Source organism: Hypanus sabinus, chromosome 2 (genome assembly GCF_030144855.1).
Source record: "Hypanus sabinus isolate sHypSab1 chromosome 2, sHypSab1.hap1, whole genome shotgun sequence".
NCBI lineage: Eukaryota > Metazoa > Chordata > Chondrichthyes > Myliobatiformes > Dasyatidae > Hypanus > Hypanus sabinus.
Genome location: NC_082707.1, coordinates 146167664 through 146189796, shown reverse-complemented (window position 1 = coordinate 146189796; position 22133 = coordinate 146167664). Strand labels below are relative to the sequence as shown.

Below are 22133 nucleotides of genomic sequence, written 5' to 3'. Positions count from 1 at the left end.
TTTCAGAGGAGAATGTCAGGTGATCCATCACCTGAAGCTTAATAGAAGTTGGATGATGCAACAAGACAATTATCCAAAACATGAGTAAATCAACAACAAAATGGTTTAAAAGAAAATAATTTGTGTTTTGGAATGGCCCAAGTCAGGTCCCAGACCTGAACCCAACTGAGATGCTGTGACAAGACCTGAAGAGGACTGTTCATGCAAGGCATCGCAGAAATATTGATGAACTGAAACAGCTTGTGCGGTGAAATGGTCAAAAATTCCTCCTTTGTGCAAATCTGATCAGCAGCTACAGAAAAGGTTTGGTGGAGGTTATTGCTGCTGAAAGAGGTTCTGCCAGTTATTAAATACAAGGATTCACATTTTTTTCAGCCAGGATTATGAATGGTTAAACAATGTGTTCAATAAAGACATGAAAAGTACATTTGTGTGTTAGTTTAGGCAGATTGTCTATTGTGGCTTAGACGAAGATCAGATCACATATGAGTATTTAATGCAGAAAACCAGGTTCACAAACTTTTTCTTGCAACTATATTTCCTTTCAACGTGTTCTTTCCTCGCTCTTCTTATGTCTCCTCCAGAAATGCAAAAAATATGCCCTCACTAATTGCTCAGTCAGTATTGCCATCTTGCATTCAATGTCTATTGAATCATATTCTTTTTGTTCCTAGCACTCTTTCTCTGCAGCTTGTTTAATTTTCTAACTTCTAGTTTGTCATCAACCATAGCATTCTTTCTATAGATTCTGCCTGACCTGCTGAGTATTTTCAACATTGTTTTGATGCATATATCTTAAAGGTTTTTTTTCTTTTCAGCGGATTTTATTGATGATGTGGAATTGATGTTTACAAACTGCTTTGAATACAATCCTCGAAATACGAGTGAAGCCAAAGCTGGGATAAAACTTCAAGCTTTCTTTCACAATCAAGTAGAAAAACTGGGATTGACAATGAAACCTGCCAATGTTGACCATCCACCACAACCTCCAGTTACTAAAAGGTCAAGAATTTAAGGTTGTTCAGTGGTGTTATTTTAATTAGGAACTTTCAAAATTTGTCATGTTCCATTTTCCAAAATTTAAATGAGAATCATGCCACAGGCTGCCTTGCCCTTCTTATGAACTGCAATAACTTTTGTTTTACAACATTGAAACGCGACCTGCACTGGACTAAAGTTCTTTCTATTAAGCACTCAGGAAGATGTAGTGTGAAACTGCATTGTGCTATGATAAATTTGTAGAGATTTCATAATTTGTGTATATTGGATACAGTAATGTTTTACTGAAAGACTTTTGTACTTTTTTGAAGTAACATTCATGCATAGTAGTGTCTTCCACCAAACATGGAGTAAATGCTATACTTTTATAAATCTAATTGCGGAGCTCTCCAGTGTTATTATTTTGTGAAATATGTTGTTAATTTAAAGGAAAATTAGTCACCAATCTCCAGTTATATTTTTTTTATTTTAATTAAAAATGACTCTTAAAACCAACAAAAGAATGCTACACTACACATGAGTGAGAATTGTATATCATTTCAGTGCTCTATATGTTTCATGCTGGTGAGAATGAATGTCTTACCAAGAAAGATTAGATATTTATTCCGTGTTGAAAACAATTTGTGGGGGTTTGAATTTCATCTGTATTTATGAAATTTGTAATTGAAAAGAGGGGGAAATTTAATTTTTTTTTCTCATGCTGCAACATTTTGTTTTTTTTTAAAAGCACGTCCTTTCAAATGCTCAATAAAATGTGGAATCCAGGAACTAGATTCTTATGTAATGTTTCTGGCATCAGTAGTATTGATGATGCAATTTACTTTCAAAGTAATTTTTTTTGTACAAATAAAAGTTTGAGTTGATACTTATGGTGTTTGTGTGATGCTAGAAACAACAAGTGGAGATCTTGAGTGCAGGTATTTTGTATACCTCCACTGAAACAACTTAAGTGTTGCTGCATTCATCTGCTGGGGCCACAGGTCTTAGATTTAGAAATCCATGTTTTGATAAACATTACATTCTATTGTCAGTTTTAATGTGCAAACACAGTTCTGTTTAATGTGATTAAGAATCAGATTTGCATAGAAGAAAAGCAGACTAAAGATGTAATTCGCTTAATTTTACCTGTGCAATTTGGTTTTGTAAACTGGTTACTTCAATTTTCTTTTCTAACTTTGAAAACTGTACACTGAGGAAAATCTATGGAGCTTTGATGTATTCATTCTGTCCCAAAAGACTGATTGGCTAGACACCCACACTGTCTAGCTTCAATATTCCTTTTGTCCAGTGCTATTAACAAAGCACCTCAATTTTTTTAATCATTTATAGAATAGCATCCTGCTTTTCCAATTTGACTAATTGACCTCTGCTGTGATTAGTTTTGCTCTTTAGTATACTTGGACTAAAATGTTTTTCCTGAATCCCTTCATTGGACTTGTCAGTGACACTAAATCCTTAATTCCCCTAATAAGCCACATTGCACTTGCAGTAATTTGATAAAATAATCTAAATATTTCAATTATCCCTGAATGGAAAAGAACGGATATCAAGTATGTTCCCCAATTAGAAATTAGTGGAAGGTAAGTTTTTGTTCAGCAATTTCATTATCACGTTTATCGTTTTCTATTCAAGATTTAATTATGCTTTTATTTTCCAGCTGCACTGGTGAAATTTGAATTTGAGACTTGTCTAAGCCATTTGTCTAGGCTAAGAGATTACTAATATTAGCATGTCCAATATCCTAATTTCATGCATTTTCAATTTTTTTATAATCTTTTAAATTTTTCTCTTTTATTTATATTTATATATATATATATTAAAAAAATAAATCTTTGAGCAAACACCATGGCAGTATATACACTGACCTTCTGTTTTCTAAAACATGGGTTTTTATAATGGAGTACATGACAATGGTGTTTACATATTTTCAAAAACCCCTTGAGTTGGAGAGCACAGGAGAAATAGTGGGTTGGTAGTTTCATTATAGTGTCAGATGTCTGCAATTGGAGGCTGGCAACAACTCTTTAATTCCACTGTACTAAAATGGATCAGACTGTTTCATAGAGCCATATGCAATGAATTATCCAATGAGGAACTCTGAATTTGTTTATTGTAAGACGGAGGTTGGAAGTTGGGCATTGTCACATTGGGCTTCCTGCTCCATCATTGGATGGCCACTGAGGCTAAATATACTGAACTGACTGCACTTTATGTCAAGTCTCTTGGGTTACCACAAACCATGCCTGGAGCATACTGGTTTATTTTAACCCACAAATTTTTTAAAAAGTGGTAACTAAATTCCATTAACTTTTAATGTCAGATTAACTTTAAAGCGTTTTGAAGATCTTTAACAGCAGTGAGCAAGCATTCCAGAACCAGGGTCCATTGTCTTGATCCTTGTTCTCACTCATTTGATCCTGAGGAGCCACAGAAAGTAATGGTAACTATGGGGCAAGTGCAGTACTGTATCAGGTTGAGTACAACGCAGGTCTAAGGTTACAATCCAAAGAGAGAAAACCCAAACTGGAAGCTAAAGGTCCAATTGGGTGAAGGGAGTATTCAGGAAGGAAAAGATTATTGCGCATAACAATACCAGGCTGAATGCTTAGGAAAAGAGCATAGTGAAGCAAACAACCAGGGGAGAGTCAAGAAAAATAAGATAATATTAAGGAAGGACAGAAAATTGGGAATTCAGTTAGATTAATGTTTTTAATGCAGTCATTGAAAATGGTAAGAACTGTATTGTGTATGCAAAGGAGTCAACGATGTTCAATAAGAATGATTATAGCTGCGTGAATATAATAGAAAGCTGACTTCAAAAGGGGTATATGGAGACAAGAACTTGTAGATGCTGAAATTTTGGAGCAATGCACAAAATGCTAGTCAAGCAACATCTATGGAGAGAAATGACTAGTCAGTATGTTTGGCCAAAACCCTCCCATAAGGACTGGAACAAAAGAGGGGAGAAGCACGATCAAGAGGGAGAAAGGTCAGAAAGATGAGAAATGATAGGTGGAAGAGGCAAAGGACTGAGCAAGATGAGAAAAGACAGCAGACCATGGAATAAAGAGAAGGAAGTGTGTGTGATAGCTCATGAAGGGAAAAGAGGAGGGATAAAGGGGCCAGAGGAACACAAGAAACTGAGGGAACAGAAGAGGGGGGTTATCTTGACTATTTTTGTCCCCCCACTCCCTGGTTTAGTATCTTCCCACATACTCTCTTGGATTTTATCAGCTTTCTGTACCCCCAACCATGACCAGTCCTGTGCACTTCCAACCCCTTTCAGGAAAGCCATGAGGCTCTTGCTTCTGAATAACACATCCAACAAGTACCCCTCCAAAACAATTTCCTGCAGAGGCAGCACTGGTGCTCACCCTCTACAGCTTCCCTTTTGGTTCCTACCACTTCCCCAGATCAAAGGTCTAGAAAAAGCTTATGTATGGGCTTCAACTATACCTGCCATTTTGTTGGATACATAGAACAAATTGCAATCAAAACTTCAGTAACAAGGCTCCTCAATTCTTTCTCTACCACAGTGACTACTGCATCCATATAGATGCTCATTAGTTTATCAACTTCACCAACTTCCACCTTTCCCTTTCTTGATCTTTCTGTCTCTATCTCTGGAGTCACATGTCTCTGCATCCAACATATCAGTCTCTGCAATTTATGGGGTCTCCCACTGCCTTCTGACAAACTCTAACTGAGATTTCATATGAGTTTTTTCCCCCAACAGTGGCTTACTCTTTGCCACTCTCCCTTAAAGCTGCATCTGGTGAAGCACCCAGGCAACAGTTGTACGCGCAGTCTCTATCATCTCAGCCACTGAAGCTTGTAACTCCTCCAGAGTTGTTAGGTCTTTTGGTGACTTCCCTCACTAGTCCCCTTCCTTCTTGCACAGTCACTCAGTTTTTGAGGACGGCCTGCTCTAGGCAGGTTTACAGCTGTGCCATTTTCTTTCCATTTCTTGATGATTGACAACTGTATTCCAAGTGATAATCAGTGACTTGGAAATTTTATTGCATCCAGCTCCTGACTTGGTGTTTTTCATTAATCTTTTTGAGGAGTTGCTTGGAATGTTCTTTTGTCTTCGTGGTGTAGTTTTTGCCAGGATGCTAAATCACCTTCCAGATACAGTACAGGTGTATTTTTACTACAATCAGTTGAAACACCTTGACTATACACAGATCTCAATTTAACTAATTATGTAACTTATAAAACTGATTGGCTGCACCAGAGATGATTTGGTGTGTCATATTAAAGGGGTGAATACTTGTGCAATCAATTATTTTGTGTTTTACATTTGTAATTCTTTTAGATCATTTCGTAGAGATGTGTTTCCACATTCTTTTTAGAGTTTTTCCACACTCTACGAAAGTGAAAAGTCAGAGTGGAGTATGGGAAAGTCAAATCCAAAGGTACAGGATTCCAAAAGGATGAGTGTGAGGGTTTTTCATCTGAATGCCAGTTGTATTCAAAACAAGGTCAGTGAACTTGTGGCACAGATCTGTACAAAGTATGATTTAGTGTCCATTACACAAACATGATTGCAAGCTGGAGATAAATGGGAATTTAATATTATGGGTATCAGGTATTACAGAAGAATAGGCAGGAAGGTAAGGGAGGTGGGTAATGCTCTTAAGGATGAGATTAGGGTGACAGTGTGAGACGACAAGATCTAAGGATCAAAATGTTGAGTCTATCTGGGTAGAGATTAGGAATAGTAAGGGGAAAAATATTGGTGTGAGTTTATAGGTCATCGAACAGTGGTGCAGGCAATAAACCAATAAATAACTGATGCATGTAAGAATGGAGTGACATTTGTTATGGGAGACTTAACTTAAAATCAAGTTGCTCGAGGCAATCTTGAGCATTTCATACAATGCATCTGTGATAACTTTCTTGAACAGCTGTTAGTGAACCCACGAGGGAAAATGCTATCTAGTCCTATTTAGTGACAACCTCTCACTTAATGTCAGCAAGATCAAGGAATTGATTACTGACTTCAAGAGAAGGAGACCAGTCCTCATCGGAGGAAACTGGAGGACTAGGAGAAACCCAGGCAATCCACAGGCAGAATGTACAGACTCCTTATAGAACTGCACCGGTATTTAACTCCGAACTCCGGAACGCATCAAATTGTAATAGTGTCGAGCTAACTGATACGCTACTATGGCCCACTTGAAGCCCACTCAACTCGTCTCCTTACTTGAGGAAAGATGTACTGACTTTGGAGGTGGTGTAGAGGAGGTTCACTCGGTTGCTTCCGGAGACGAGACAACTACAAATGATGGAAGGATCTCCAATCAAGTTGTAGTTGTCTCATCTCCAGAATATCACCTGCAAAAGAGTCAACTAAAAGTGAATTAAGAAAGATACTGGATGATACCACAGCAGTGTTCAAGGATGGCATTGGAAAACTCAAACACATCAAGGGCAAAATAGTGTTAAATTAAAAAGCTACACCTACATTTTACAAAGCCATCTGGTTCCTTATACCTTGCATGATAAAGTAGCCAGTGAGCTAGATCACATGGAGGCTGAAGGAATTCTTTCCAAGGTTGAGTAGAGCCCATGGACAACACCAGTGATCTCAGTAGCCTAGAAGAATGGGTCTGTGGTGATTTGCAGGTCACCATCAACCCAGTACTGAAAGTAGATTAATACCTTCTGCCCAGGATAGAGGATATCCCTGCAAGCTTTTCGGAGGAAAACAAAATGGAATTAGCTGGGACCTACCTACAAATGGAGATTGAAACATAAAAAATAGGTGCAAGAGTAGGCCATTTGTCCCTTTGAGCCTGCACTGCCATTCAGTATGATCATGGCTGATCATCCAACTCAGAACTCTGTACCTGCTTTCTCTCCATACCCCCTGATCCCTTTAGCCACAAGGGCCATATCTAACTTCCTCTTAAATATAGCCAATGAACTGGCCTCAACTGTTTCCTGTGGCAGAGAATTCCACAGATTCACTACTCTCTGTGTGAAGAAGTTTTCCCTCATCTCGGTCCTAAAAGGCTTCCCCTTTATCCTTAAACTGTGACCCCTCGTTCTAGACTTCCCCAACATCGGAAACAATCTTCCTGCATTTAGCCTGTCCAATCTCTTTAGAATTTTATACATTTCAATAAGATCCCCCCTCAATCTTCTAAATTCCAGCAATAAGCCTAGTCGATCCAGTCTTTCTTCATATGAAAGTCCTGCCATCCCAGGAATCAATCTGGTTGAGATGGAAGAGTTCAAAGTGCTTCTCTCCATAAACACTGACAAAGGGCTATAATAGGCTTATTACTGGAGCAACATCTGCACCTGCACTCTGGCAGAAAGCTGTGGACCAGTTGCTGCAATGCTGCCAGGCACGCAGCATTACCTGGATGACATCATTGTTATGGTGAGAATGACGAGGAACATCTAAAATCTCAAAACAGTGATAAAGAGATTAGAAGATTATGGGCTCAGACCATGATGCAACTAATGTGAATTCTTTAAAATAAGCATCACTTACTGTGGTCACACCATTGATGCACAAGTGTACTGAGAAAATTCAAGCAGTTGCGGATGACCCAAGGCCAAAGGACGTGTCACAGTTGTGGTCTTTCAGGATTTCTTATTAAGTATAACCATAATGGCTGCCATACTCCACCCCTTGAATTCATTACTAAAGATCAGGAAGAAATGGGAATGGACAAGGAAGTGTGAGGTGGCTTCTCAAAAGGCAAAGCAAATTGTGACATCAGACACTGTACTCACAGATCGCCCAGTGAAGCTTGCTGGTCTAAGTGCAGTCATGTCTCATGTTATGAGTGAGGAAAGTTAACACCCCATAGGCTTTGTACCACATTTCCTTACTACTGCAGAGAAAAATTACACATAGAAAGGCCTTGAGTCTGGATTAGCATGTAAAACATTTCAACCAGGACTTGTATGAGAGAGTTTACCCTCATTACCAATCATCAACTACTAGTGTCTATTTTCAATCCACAAAAGGTTGTTCCACTAACAGCAACAGCTTGAATGCAATGATGGGCTTTGCTTCTTAGAGAACACAATTACAAGATCCAATTCAAGAGGACAACTAATCATGGAAATTCTAATGGATTGTTCCGTTTACCCTTGGAGAAGGAAATAACTGAAAAATTGTTGACACTCTTCTTGACATATTCTCCCTAATGTAAATTGAAAGTCTCCCTATTACAGCAGAGATGATTCAAATAGAAACCAGGAAAAAACACATACTGTCTCAGGTCTACGTGGCCACCGAAAATGGCAGAAATTCCAGTTCCCCCATTTTTACCAGCACTGGGATGAACTTGCCCTTGACAGGGATTTCCTTATGTGAGGATTGACAGCTGTTGTACCATCCAAGCTGAGAGCTGAAGTATTAGAGGAGCTACATGCTGGTCATCCAGGTGTGCTCAAAAAGAATGTGTTGACCCTACGCTCTGTCTGGTGACCTGGGTTAGATCAACAGATCAAGCAGCTTCTCAGGCACTGTTTGGGATGCCCAATTTGTCAAGAAGATGCCAAAAACAATGCCTTTCCATCCCTGAGAATGGCCTGTTTTGCCCTGGCAGAGGATTCATGTGGATTTTGCCAGACCACTCCATGAACACAAAGTTCTTGGTAGTAGTGACACAGGCAAAAAGTGATCAAGAGGTTTCCCAATAGTCCCCATTACAGCCATGTACACAGTTGGTGTGTTTCAAGGACTGGTGCCCCAGAACATTTAGTCAGTGACAATGGACCACAGTTTGCTGTGGAACAGTTTCAGTCATTCCTGAAAGTGAATGGAATAAGACCTGTTACATCTGTACTGTTTCACCCACCCACAAATGGGTTGGCAGAAAGTTTGTCCAGAGTCTAAGGAACACACTACACTGACACTGAATCAGAAGCTCACCAGTTTCCTCCTTGCACATCACAATGCAGCACGCTCTCCAATCAACTGGGCCATCTCTCGCATACACGCTTAGATCTCCTCAACCCCAATCTTAGGAGTATGCAGGATACAGAGCTGAGACAAATTGAGGACTCCTCAAACAATGAAGATTGATGTTTCACTCCTAGACAAACAGTCCTGGCGAGGGACTACAGAGATTATCAAAAATTGGTACTTGGAAAGATTAAGGGCAGAACTGGACCACTCTTCTACACAGTGGAGATCATCTCTGATGTCATCTGGAGATAACACTTCGATCAGTTGAGGACAACAGAGTCAATTGTCAGAGAAGAAAGGTGTCCAGAGCTGTCAGAACCATTTCCTGCAGTCCCAAAGTCAACTCCTACAAACACCATGGAGGAGGCACCAGAAACTGAGACTTTTTCACAGCCACAAGTGACATCTGCCAAGCACAGTGACCCTCTTCCCCAATGCCCCCTTGTGAGAAAAGATGTTATCAAACAAAAGTAAGAAATCCTCTTGAAGTACTGAAAATAATGAAGGTATAAGTTTCCTCAGTCAGTTACTTCTCGTCAGCAATTATCAACCCAGTCTTTTATCTGAGTATGATCCTTACACTACCAGCCGCATTCCTAATCCTCTTCCACTGATTTCCGTTCTGAATGGAAATGATTCCTGTTTTCTGCATAACACAGGGTGAAAATCTTAAATATAGCGGTGACATGAGAATCCTAACTATTAGAAAGAAGCAGGTCTTATGGAAGGCTCTTCGGGGGTGGAACATAATAAAATCCATTTGAAGCATAGAAACAGAAAACCTACAGCACATTACAGGCTATTCAGCCCACAATGTAACCTCCCGTAGAAGCTGCCTAGAATTTCCCTACCACATAGCCTTCTATTTTTCGAAGCTCCATGTACCTGTCTAAGAGTCTCTTAAAAGGCCCTATTGTATCCTCCTCTACCACCTTCGCTGGCAGTGCATCCCACACACCTGCCACTCACTGTGTGAAAAATGTACCTCTGACATCCCCCTTGTATCTACTTCCAAGCACTTTAAAACGATGCCCCCCTCATGTTAGCCATTTCAGCCCTAGGAAAAAATGCCTTTGGCTATCCACAATGCCTCTCATCATCTTTTACACCTCTATCAGGTCACTTCTCATCCTCCATTGCTCCAAGGAGAAAAGGCCAAGTTCACTCAACCTATTCTCTTAAGGTATGCTCCCCAATCCAGGCAACATCCTTGTAAATCTCCTCCCTACTCTCTCTATAGTACCCACATCCTTCCAGTGGTGTGGAGAACTGAACACAGTACTCCAAGTGGGGTGTAACTAAGGTCTTATATTGCTGTAACATTATCTCATGGCTCTTAAACTCAATCCCATGGCTGAAGGCCATCACACCATACACCTTCTTAACAACACTGTCAACCTGCAGAGCAGCTTTGAGTGTTCTATGGACTTGGACCCCAACACCTCATTGATCCTCCACACTGCCAAGAATCTTACCATTAATGTTATATTCTGTCTTCAAATTTGGCCTGCTGAAATGAACCACTTCACACTTATCTCTGTTGAACTCCATCTGCCACTTCTCAGCCTAGTTCTGTATCCTATCGATGTCCTGCTGTAACCTTTGACAACCCTCTAGACTATCCACAACACCTTGAACTTTTATGTCATCAGAAAACTTACTAACCCACCCTTCTACTTCCTCATTCAGGTCATTTATAAAAATCACAAAGAGGTGGGGTCTCAGAACAGATCCCTGCAGAACACCACTGGTCACCATCCTCCATGCAGAATATGAACCATCTACAACCACCCTTTGCCTTCTGTGGGCAAGCCAATTCTGAATCCACAAAGCAAGGTCCCATGTCTCATTACTTTCTGAATGAGCCTTGCATGGGGAACCTTATCAAATGCCTTACTGAAATCCATATACACTACATCCACAGCTCTATGTCCATCAATGCAGCAGGAATTTGGTATGAATGGCAGAAAATTACAAACGGGAGCAAGGAAATCATTGATAACAATTGCAAGTGAGAAGATGCTGCTGTAAGTTAAAAAAGGAGAATGCCCTCAGCTGAGATGGAATTTGAAAAAAAGACATTGAAGCTTTAATATGATGGTGAACTGTGCAGAGGAGATATCCACAAGGTTGTCCAAAAGAGCCTTCAGTTATTTGCTGTGAAACTCCGACCAATATACTCTTTAACACTAATTTTTTCTTTCCATACTCTGTAGGCCTGTATCTCCCATTTAATTTTCTATTAAAGTAAATTATCCAAAATTCTGCTGCCCTTTTTTCCTGTGTTGTATTCCTCCATTGCCTTTCTGTTTTAGGACCTACACTGGCTCCAGAAAAATAAAAGCCTCAATTTTGAATTTCTCTTTCTGGTTTTTTGATCCTGCTGTGACCCTATCCCTCTCATTCTCTAGATTTTCGCCAGCTCTGTAGTTCCTTATTTATCTGTACTTCTCCATTCGTAGCCTCTGACTCACCCTCAATTTTATTGCTTAAGATTGGTGAATATGCCTTCAATTTTCAAATCCTAAATTACTTTCATTAAGTCATATTGTTTCTTTCCCTCATTTTGTTCCTTTGAGATCCTTCTTAAAACTTATTCCTTGGTCTATTGCCATTTAGTACTACTGATGAGATAGTTGCTATTTAGTTACTGTTTTGTTAAGTATAACTGGTTAAGTGTTATATATAAAAAACACAATTGTTTGTAGTGATGGTGGAGATGAAAAACGCCATGTTTATTAGGTTAAGAAGAATAAATGTTATTTTACATTATTTAAGGGAAAAATTTTAAGAGGATTTATAAAATGTTAACTAGATGGTGCAATGCTCATACACTCCAAGCAGTGTAAAGAAATGACAAAGTTCCCAGGAGAATAGAAGATTGTAACCAAAAGTTGACTGCAGGATTTACTATGTTTTTTTTACTGTCTCCAATGAATCTAATGCCCAGGGCAATGCTGGGTGGTCTGATGATTTTTATTTCAATTGGACTTCGTTGCATCGATCTGATACCAGTAATTGGCTTGCTAGGCTATGCTGGGAGGTAACTTCTGCAGATTCATGAAGATGAGACTGCGCAAGGATGAATATTTCTTGCCCTGTAGGAACAACGTGGGATTACTGTGATTATTTTTTCTGAATCGCTAATGTGGATAAGTAAGGTAAAGAGAGAAAATTCAATATTAAAAATCTGAATTATATTTAAATGTGTAACCCTTGATGTTCATAAACCACTTGGGCATTTATAAAAATCCTGTAATTTCAGAGCTTTACACCCCTCTCCAACTCACTTTTAAATGACTACCCTTTAGTCTCCAACTAGCAGTAATATCTCTATCTTGTCATGACCTTGAAGATCTTGTAATTTTTCAATAAGATTATCCCTTATTTGTCTAAACTCCAAAGAACACAAGTGTACTTTTTAACCATGCATGACAGAACTTCTCTTTCCAGGAATTAAGCTAGTGAATGTCTTTTGGAATGCCTCCTTATTAGAACGACCCTCCTGAAATAAAGGGTACAGACCTGTACCGAGTAATTCAGGTGCAATGTTACTGATGCCATGTACAATTTTAACAATACTTGTCTATTTCTAAACTCCATTGCTCCAGCAATAAAAGTAAGTATGCCATGCCTTACTTACCGCTCTGACATGTTAACTTCTACTTCATGCACTATGCAGATGAACCCCCTCTGAATGTTCTGGATCCCTCTGTACTCCACAAATTGGCAGTCTCTCTCCATTTTTATAGTAGCCCACCTTTTGATTCTTCCTAAATTTTCCTACTTTGAACTCTATTCAACACACTAACTTACTCAACCTATCAACACAGTACCACACTGCAGAGTCCAATAGTTCTCATTGCTCTCCTGATTCATCAGCAAACTTGAAATCCCGTATTTTGACCTTCTTCGAAGTAATTAGATAACTGAGTACCAAGGTCTGAGCAGTGGGGTGCTCCACTAGTAATATCTTTCTTGTCTGGAAAAGACCTTGTTGCTCTGTCTCTCAGTTTTCTATGTAATAACCAGTCTTCTGCCAATCATAACTCATTCCTTATCTTGCCTACTAGCCTTTTGTGTGGTATTTTATCAAATGTCTTCTGAAACTACACAAATATAATTTTTCTGGTACAAATTTATCAGAAAAACACATTGATATAGAGAAGTCATAGAGAGAAACAGCATGGAAAAATGCCCCAAGCCCATGCTGACTCTCGACCACCCTTTGACATTAATCCTGTTTTTATTCTCTACACATTCTCCCTAAACCCACCCACCCCTCCCCCATTCTACCATTTACTTACACCAGTGAGGTATTTTACAGTGGTAATTAATCTACCCACCTGGATGTACAGTATTTGGGATGTGACAGGAAACTAAAACTTGGAGGAAACCCGAGGGAGTATGTACAACCTTCCACAAAGGCAGTGCCTAAGGTTAGGAGTGAACCTGGACCACTGATCCTGTGAGGCAGCAGTTCGACCAGTTATGCCACTGTGTCAATGTAGTTTGATTGTATTGAGCTTTTCTAAATGGCTAATTATCTCCTTCTTGACTACAGATTACACTATCATCCCAATAAATGATGCTACGTATTGTGCTTTTTTTATCTTCCACCCTTCTTATACACAGTTTTCCAGTCTATTGTACCCTATCAAAACAACTAATTCTCTTCTAATGAACACAAGTAATTCTGCAGATGCTGGAAATCCAAAGTAGCACACACACAAAATACTGGAAGAACTCAGCAGGTCAAATCTCTACTAACCCTGTTGCCACTACCTTTAATGACCATCAAATTCTGCTGATTTTCCTGCTTTCAATTTTAGTAATTTTTCTAATACTTTGTGTAGGGATTGCTATAAATTCTTCCCTCCTATTTGAAGCCAGCCTTAGAATGCTTAAATGTTCTGTCATTTTCTCCATTCTTATTTTTAACTTTTTGCTTTCAACCTCATGATCTTATGTTTACTCAGCCACCCTCTGTTTTGTCATACTGAATATCCATAAACGGATTGTAGTTTGCTCTGGTAGTACCTTACTCCTGTAATTAATTTTCTCCCTCCCTGTCAACGTTTTACTCTTCTATTGTTAGATCCTGAATAAATCCTAGTTTCTTAGTCTACCACTGGCTTTTGCACTTGTATGTTGTATCTTTAACTGTGGTATTTTTCTCAGTCTCCTTTGTGAACACGGATGATGGATCATCTTTCTTATTGAGCCCTTCTATTTGAATGGGATAAGTTTCTGCTGTGCATTGTGAAATATCAGCTAAATACCAGCCACTGCTCATCCCACATTCCTTTAACTTACATTTTCAATCCCCTAATAAACAACTTTTCCTTCATATCTTTATAATTGTCCTTTCTATTACTAAAATTAAGGACTCTGCTTTTGGACGCAAGTGTTCACTCTCAACTGTTTCTACCATGTTGTCATCACTGATCCACAGGTTCTCCTAAACAAGATTTTTATTATTCTACCTCATTTTATCAGATTGAATCTAAAATGGCCTGTTCATGAGTGGTTCCAAAATGTATTGCTTCAAGAAGCAATCACTGACGCCCTCCGCAAGTTCTTCTTCAACAGTAGTTTGATTAATCAATCAATAATCAACCGAAATCACTTAATTAAAATTAAAATCACTTATCATAATTGTACTTCCCTTCTTTTGTATCATTGGTATTTCACTATTTATGTTTTGTTCTACAAGTGAGGAAATATTTTGGGGTTTCCTGTATGTCATCTTTCCCCTTGCTCTTCCTTATTTCCACACAAACTAATTCCATTTCACAATTTTCTGCGTCTATGATAATTACTCACAAGGGCACTAATGTTTTTCTTAATTAATACTGTAATGCAACTTCACCTCCTTTTTCATTTTGCCTTATCTTTTGTAGCATTGAATATCCTGGAACATCAAGTTCCCAGTCCTGCTCTCACTGCAATCTTCCCATTCTCATAGTTATCATTTCAAACTCATTTCTTTCTATTTGTGCCATTGATTTATTTATGATTGCTCTGATAAAGAGCTTTCAAACTTTGAATTTAGAGAGTTATTACTTACATAGGTTCCAGTTTGGATCATACTTTGATTTTTCATTTGTCCCCTTCATTATCCTGTAGCACTACTTGCTCATTTGCATTTGAGGATGCTGTGGTCAGTATGGACCAGTTAGGCCAAAGAGAATGACTCCACACAATGACTCTGGTTCATTAAATTTGTTACTTGAATCATAATGAATTATGGAATTATGATTAGAGAATTAAAAAATTCTATCCCTATCTAAAATTCTTCCCTATCTATTCTACCAATAATTCTAAAAAATTCTAAATGGGTTTATTAGCCTAAATCCATAACATTGTATAACCAAATACGAAGTTATTATAACAGCTTTTTAAAGTATTTAACATAACATATATCGTTAAAGATTACCATGGTAAATATATACTCAATGGGGGTGACTAAATCAAATCCATTCATATTATATAGGTTATTTGCATGTTTCAACAAAGCATTAGACTTTTTATGTGTATCATACATGAGCTTCATCAGTAATTACACTTTCTGCAAAGATGCATGTCTGGTAAATGCATCATAAACAGATTGGCTGTATTTTTGAAGTCGTGCACATACAAATTAAACATAAAATCATTCTGGTGATCGGGTGGAACTGATTTAAAATATTTCCACAGAGTAAATGCCATGTTATTTTTTCCGATTTTTTTTTGAAAATTAGTTTTTTATAAGATCTGCGATAAGTAAAAGGCCGTGATTGTGCATTAAAGCAGGTCAGCTAACAAACGTTTTTGTTAAGATTTGAGCAGACGTTGTTGACCTAAATCCTCCGTGCAAGGGTTTTCCGACTGTATTGCGAGCAGGTCGTTTTGCGCGTTTATTATTAACCTGCTCCGCTCACAGAGTACGCACGCTGCCGGTCCGGCCGCGCGGAGAGGGAGCGCGCAGAATCAGCAGGTGCCCTGTGGCCAGGGTTGGACAGACCATGTGCTGACTCTGGTGGTGGTGGTGCCGGTGCGGAGTGCGGACGTGCTACGGCTGTTTGCTATCGGCCCAGCCCTCCCTCTGCTCGCAGGACCCCTGTGAATGGTCGAACCCAGCCGCCACCCCTCCCCCGCTCAGCCTGCCGCAGCTGAAGTAACGGTCCAGCGTTCGCTGCCGCTCCCATCCCGTGCGTGGCTGCTCACCGTTGCCACTCGACATGGTAAGTTACTCTCGCCGAGCCCTCTCCTTCCCCCCCCCCACCCCTCACCACTCGGCCACTAACCCGCCTATTTTTACCCCACACCGTTCGTTGTATGTTTCGAGCGGGATGTGGTGGGTTTCGGAGGGCGGATAGGGACGTTTCGAGGTTGCCGGCGAGCGCGGCCGCAGCCTGCAGCGGCCATTTTAACCTAATTTTAGCCGCTTGCATCTTGCATGGCGTTCGCCCCGTGCCTGTCCGGTCAGTGTCCGGCGCTGGCGGCTGACCCACACCGTGACCACTCAGCTTGCCGTCTTCTCCCACCCCCTCTCTCATTACAGTACCTGAAGCGTCCTGTTTAATTGAAAATGGATCACTGCGTGCGCTGCCGGTGAATGTCGGTGCGCAGTACGACCAGCCACTGCTGGGTTTTGTACACAGCCGCGGTGGGAGAGCACGGCAGGGTAGTGGGGAGGGGGTGGGGGAGTGGAGTGGCGGAGCTATGACGGACGGAGCAGATCTGCTAACACATTTTGTACCCAAGTATGAATCCCGGGGCCATTCGGTCTTTGCTTTCCACGGCCATTTATTGCGGTGTTGTGAAGCGCACAGGAACGGGCAGCTTAGCCTCGAAATATAAAGGTTCGACAACTATTCGTATGTTTTCGTTTGAATCTTTGACTTGTTAAATCTCATCTTTTTTTAAAAAACGAATGCGCCCATTTCGACATGTAAAAGAGGGTAGAGTCAGGAGATGGTGGACAGGATTGTGCACAATGGCCTGAGTCACCAAGATACCGCTCGTGGTTCGACATAAAATATTTTGTCATTGTTTTAAATCAGTGCTGCGCCGGTTTACTGGTGCCTTTTTCGATCTCAAGGATTGACCATGATAATTTGCTGTAAAGGTATAAGGTATTTAAAATATAAGTGGATGTCTGTGGTTGGGTTCTTTTGTTACATTGAGCTCAAAGGCTCCCCCGCCGTCTGTCGCATACCACAATTTGCTGTAATTTGTGTCAGAATCACTGCATCATTACAAGTGATGCTGCTTTTGGCATCGGTGCCTTAACTTGCGCAGTAAAATGAATAGGTGGCCTGTATCCCCGGTTCACGTCTTTATTAATTATTGAAATGTGTGTTTATTAAACTGCATTTTAAATATTTTTGAGGTAATAAACGCTGAATTACTGATTTACAGTGCTGTGTGGCACTAAGATGTATACAAAGCTCATTTTCTGTCTTATTTTTATTTCAAAAAGGCCTCTGGAGTAACAGTGAACGATGAAGTTATTAAAGTCTTCAATGACATGAAAGTAAGGAAATCTTCATCCCCAGAAGAAGTCAAAAAAAGAAAGAAAGCAGTACTGTTCTGCCTTAGTGAAGATAAAAAACAGATAATTGTAGAGGAAGCCAAAGAAATATTGGTGGGTGAAATTGGGGGAACTGTACAGGACCCCTACTCATCCTTTGTTAAGTTGCTACCTTCGACTGACTGTCGTTATGCTTTGTATGATGCTACATACGAGACAAAAGAATCCAAGAAAGAAGATTTGGTATTTATATTCTGGTATGTATTTTTAAAAATAATTTGTATAGATTTTGTTAAAGCCTGTATATGTTGCCAAATGTTACATCAGTATTGAAGATGGGTATTAACATTCATCCTTTATCTCACTCAGGGCTCCAGAGAAGGCAAGCCTTAAAAGCAAGATGATATACGCTAGCTCAAAGGATGCTATTAAAAAGAAATTTACAGGTTATAGATTTTACTAAGTTAAAAGTTGTTTACATTGATATGGTTTAGCAACATATTCATTACATTTTATTTATTTTTCAGGTATTAAACATGAATGGCAAGTTAATGCAATAGATGAAATTCAGGACCGTAATACGCTTGCAGAGAAACTGGGCGGCAATGTGGTGGTTTCACTTGAAGGAATAACCTTGCACAATGACAATTGAGTGCCATCTTGACCCAAGGAGCTTCCATTCCTGCAGCTCTATTATAATTTGATCAGAGTTGGAATAGTTTAGAGTTTTTTTCCACGTAAAGGAGATCTCATTAACTTAAAGCAGCCAATTGGTGGTTGCACTTAGACTGTTTGATCCCTGTAGTTTTATGTAGAATCTCAAGGAATGCTTTCACATCGTTCATTCTAGCCAAAACAATTGTTGTTGCATGCATTCCTTGTTCCTTGTACAATGAATGTGAACGTTTATGTGAGTAGTTTAGAACACTAAGTATAAACTTTTGAAAACCGTGTGTATTGTCCACTGGTCAGGTGGTAGCCATCAGTTCATTACTGTAATTGTTGAAATTGCACTTGATCACAGTTCCATGAGGCTCTTGTGCATTCATAATCCACTCCTGCCTTGATATAGTTTTGTCATGGCAGTATTTGTTCTACACTTTTCATCAAAAGCACTTTTGGTAACACTTTTTGTTTTTAAAAAAAAAAAGAATAAGGAATGCCAACCAAGTCTCTGTAGTTGTGTCATCAGTGAATTGTAGCTCTTGCATTTTTCATTCCTGTTGTGCAGACCTTAAGGAAGGAGTTGTTTATGTTGCCTTTTGTTTCCAGTGGAATGTACACTACTGAAAAAGAATGGGAGTCAAAGTTTACCATGTTAATCTTTTTCAACATTGAAAAGACATGCAAAATTAGTCATGATGGCAGTTACTGTATACTGGAGCCTTAAATGGAACATTGTTTTTGAGATCAGAAATTTGGCCACGCTTACAATAAAAATTGTGTGGTTAATGGCCGATTGCTGCTCTGGTTTTATTTTTAATAATAAGTATGCTATTGAGAAAATTTGCAACTTTCACTCATTCAGTGTGATCCTCCTTTGTGTAATGTTTAGTTTGCTCTGGTGCTTTACTAATTTCATACTTTTCAAAACTGGAATAAAAATGTGTTAAATTGGTACTCCCAAATTAGTACATTGAAATGTTACATGATATTAGTTGGTTTTGGTCAAGCTTCAACTTGCTGATAAGTTAAATAGGTTAGTAGCAAGAACTGATCCTGAAGGTAACTGGTGCATTAAAGATGCTAGTGTTTTATTAGAATATAGTCTAATTGCAAGCGAATGAATTCTTCATTACTTAAGACCAGACAAGTTGATCTTGTCCCTGGAACTTTTGTACAGAGTTCAAGATACTTGAACTCATACTGAATATTTAAATAGAATAGACAACTTTTAAAACACTCTGGAATTCTAAGATTTTTGTGTATATAGAATTCCTTGTGTTAACTTTGAGAAGATGGTTCTGGTTACACTTGGATGTTGGCTATTAGTTACTGGATTTGGCTGAATGCCAACAGTTGCTCTCCTGCTAGAGAATTTGATCTGTATGCTGTGAGCAATCCTTCGCTAGTCAGAGCTATTTATGGGAAACGCATGCTTTTGTGTCCTGTCATCCTTGTCCACAAATGGCAAAACTGGACATAGTTCCAATGCTGGATAAAAGCAAGCATAGCTGCCAAATATTACATGTTCAAAGAATGCATTTCTAGAATGATGGTTGGTGGGGGGGGTGAATCTGAATGTTAACTGTCTAAAGAAAGGGAATTTCTAAGTAGCTTTGCCCAGAAACTTAGTAACAATCTTTTTTTTTGCTTGGAAGTAAATTTACTCGTATGCATTTTATATTCTTTAAATGAAATTTTAATTATGCAGGCATGATTTTTTGCAATCAAGTGGCTGAAGGTAGTGGGAAATGTTCATTAAGTCGTAAAATGTTGTACAAATGAGCTTATAAATACCTTGAAGATAATTTGGTATTTTTAGGCAGTCTGTATTGATAAAGGTACAGTTGAGTTTCAGAATTGTTTGAAGTTATTGTCTTGAGTATTTGGTGTTTAATAATTTTTTGTTTTAATTAAATACAAGTGCAGTAATACCTTATTACATTTGGAGGACATCATTGGGCATAGCAGCTTTTATTTGAAGATTTAATTACAGCATTTTTAAAAAAAAACACAGACCAAGCAACATCTTGAGATTGTTCTTCAGTTAGATCATTGCTAACCTGGCTCCTAACACCATTCATGGACTTTGTCTCATAATTTGTAATACACAATTGCCCTGAACAAAAACATACAAATTTCCAGTAAACTAAATTATTTGGAATTAGTTGTGCTAAGTGCTTTTTGATATTTATCCATTGAATATTGTTTATAGTCTTCTTGAGGAAACATTCTCTTTTAACCTTGTCAATTTTCCAATAATATTTAAATTCCTTTTTCTGTTTGCAGTGCTTCAATTTTAGATTTTTTGGCAGCAATTAGGTCATTGTGTAGAAACCAGAGCTCTTATCCATAGCCTACAATTTGTAATATTATCCAAACATTTGACGGTAAAGGGCACAATTTACTGCTAAATAGATTTTGTTGCAGCAAATGGTTTTGTAGACAATATTTGTAGCCAACAACCTCTTACAGGGAAATACCAGCAAATTTTCAATTTTGTCTTAAAAGTCTTGGAAAATGGAATGGAATATGGATATATTGTACAAATGTGAGAATTAGCTAATGACACTTTGAATAGGTATTCTGTAAACTTTTTACTCTAAATTTTGACACTTCTGGAAAAAATAGATGAAAGCAAGCAATAGTTGTATAGGTTGAGAATTCTTGAAAACCTAAAATTGCCAATTTAAAAATGAGTTGCGGGAATAACAACGGGTAAAGAGGAAATGGGAAAGGATAACTAAAAAGCTTGATCATGTGTTCAAAATTGCTAAAACTTAAGTGATAAACTTTGTATTCTGTGGATTAGGGTTAAATTTATCTGAGTAAATGTACACTGGAGGTTATTTAAGATTGCTCAGGATTGGGGAAGTGAAAGAGGATTTTTATTTGGCAGTGGTTTAAGATGTTTGGAGTTCAGAAGTTGTCCCAGTTAGCAAGGTTAGAAATATTGAAGGTATTATAGATTTTTTAAAAAAAGGTTGGAAGCCAATTTGTACTTTGAGTGATCAAGCCTTTGTGCAAAAAGTATTAGGTGGATGCAGTTGTATCACAGAATTAATGATTAAATGGATAGTGATAAGCTTTAATTCCAAATTCCAAAGGCCCACCCAAATCAATAAAACTTTTTGCATGATATTGGGATTCAAATTTAATGTGGTGCTATATATGGTCATTGGTAAATTGTAATCATGTCACTGAGATTTAAATATAATTTATAGTATTTGAATTATGCAATTCCATTTTGTAGCATACATGTGGATTGACTTATTTAGTTGCTGTGTAGTATCCTATGGTCAGAGGATTTCAAATGGAAAAGGAGAAGAATCCCAGGTAATCTAACTTTTTTTAAATATATTTGCCTACTAGAACTTCATGTCAACATAAGAAAACTGAAAAACCAGAAATCTTGTTGGTTTTGATCACTGGGTACAGTCACAATAAGAGTTAAGTAATCACCTTGGGGGTGGGGGGGAGGAAGAAGCCTGTTGTCTTGGAACTAAACAACATCTCAACTGATAACAGAAAGAATGAATCTCTTAATCATTTGTCATTCTCTGGTCAAAAGCTACAATTAAAGATTCTGTATTTTTCAAACAATAGCCATGGAGCAGCTGTTAGAGAGGATTAGCATAGTTGTGCACTGTGGGAGCTGCAACAATAGTATATATTTTTGGAGATGGACAGTTTTCTATTAATACTCAATTTTAATTCTATCCTGATGAGAGGAGAAACAGTTCAGTTTTGAGATTTGTAGCTACTCAGCAAATTGGATATACTGCAAATGTACTTTGCCTGTTGCATGTTCTGTTTTGCTAAGGGTGTGGAGGTAATTAAACTATATTGGCATAATTTATTGCAAATTGATTTTGGTTATTGTTGCTATCATAGATTTGGATGTGATAAAACAGGGTTGAATTTTGTCATCTTTTAAGATTGAAGCAAAATACAGCAAGTTGTATTCAAAGTCTGTGGACAGTTCTTGAAATGAATTAAAGCAGATTATTTCAG

The 22133-nt window shown here is 38.5% G+C and overlaps 2 protein-coding genes across 2 annotated transcripts in view; both read left to right on the top strand.

Annotated features, from left to right (window-relative positions):
• Window positions 1–1864, top strand: part of baz1a (bromodomain adjacent to zinc finger domain, 1A) — a 36910-nt gene extending 35046 nt beyond the window's left edge. Inside the window, exon 11 of the mRNA XM_059987846.1 lies at window positions 819–1864. Coding sequence (XP_059843829.1) covers window positions 819–1015 — 197 coding nt within the window. The 3' untranslated portion in view covers window positions 1016–1864. The remainder of the gene's footprint in view (window positions 1–818) is intronic.
• A 14079-nt stretch (window positions 1865–15943) lies between these two features.
• cfl2 (cofilin 2 (muscle)) lies at window positions 15944–18913 on the top strand. Its single transcript, XM_059956525.1, has 4 exons — window positions 15944–16164; window positions 17406–17713; window positions 17826–17902; window positions 17984–18913. The coding sequence occupies exons 1-4, from the start codon at window positions 16162–16164 to the stop codon at window positions 18106–18108; spliced, it is 513 nt and encodes a 170-aa protein (XP_059812508.1). The 5' UTR covers window positions 15944–16161; the 3' UTR covers window positions 18109–18913.
• The last annotated feature ends 3220 nt before the right edge of the window (window positions 18914–22133 follow it).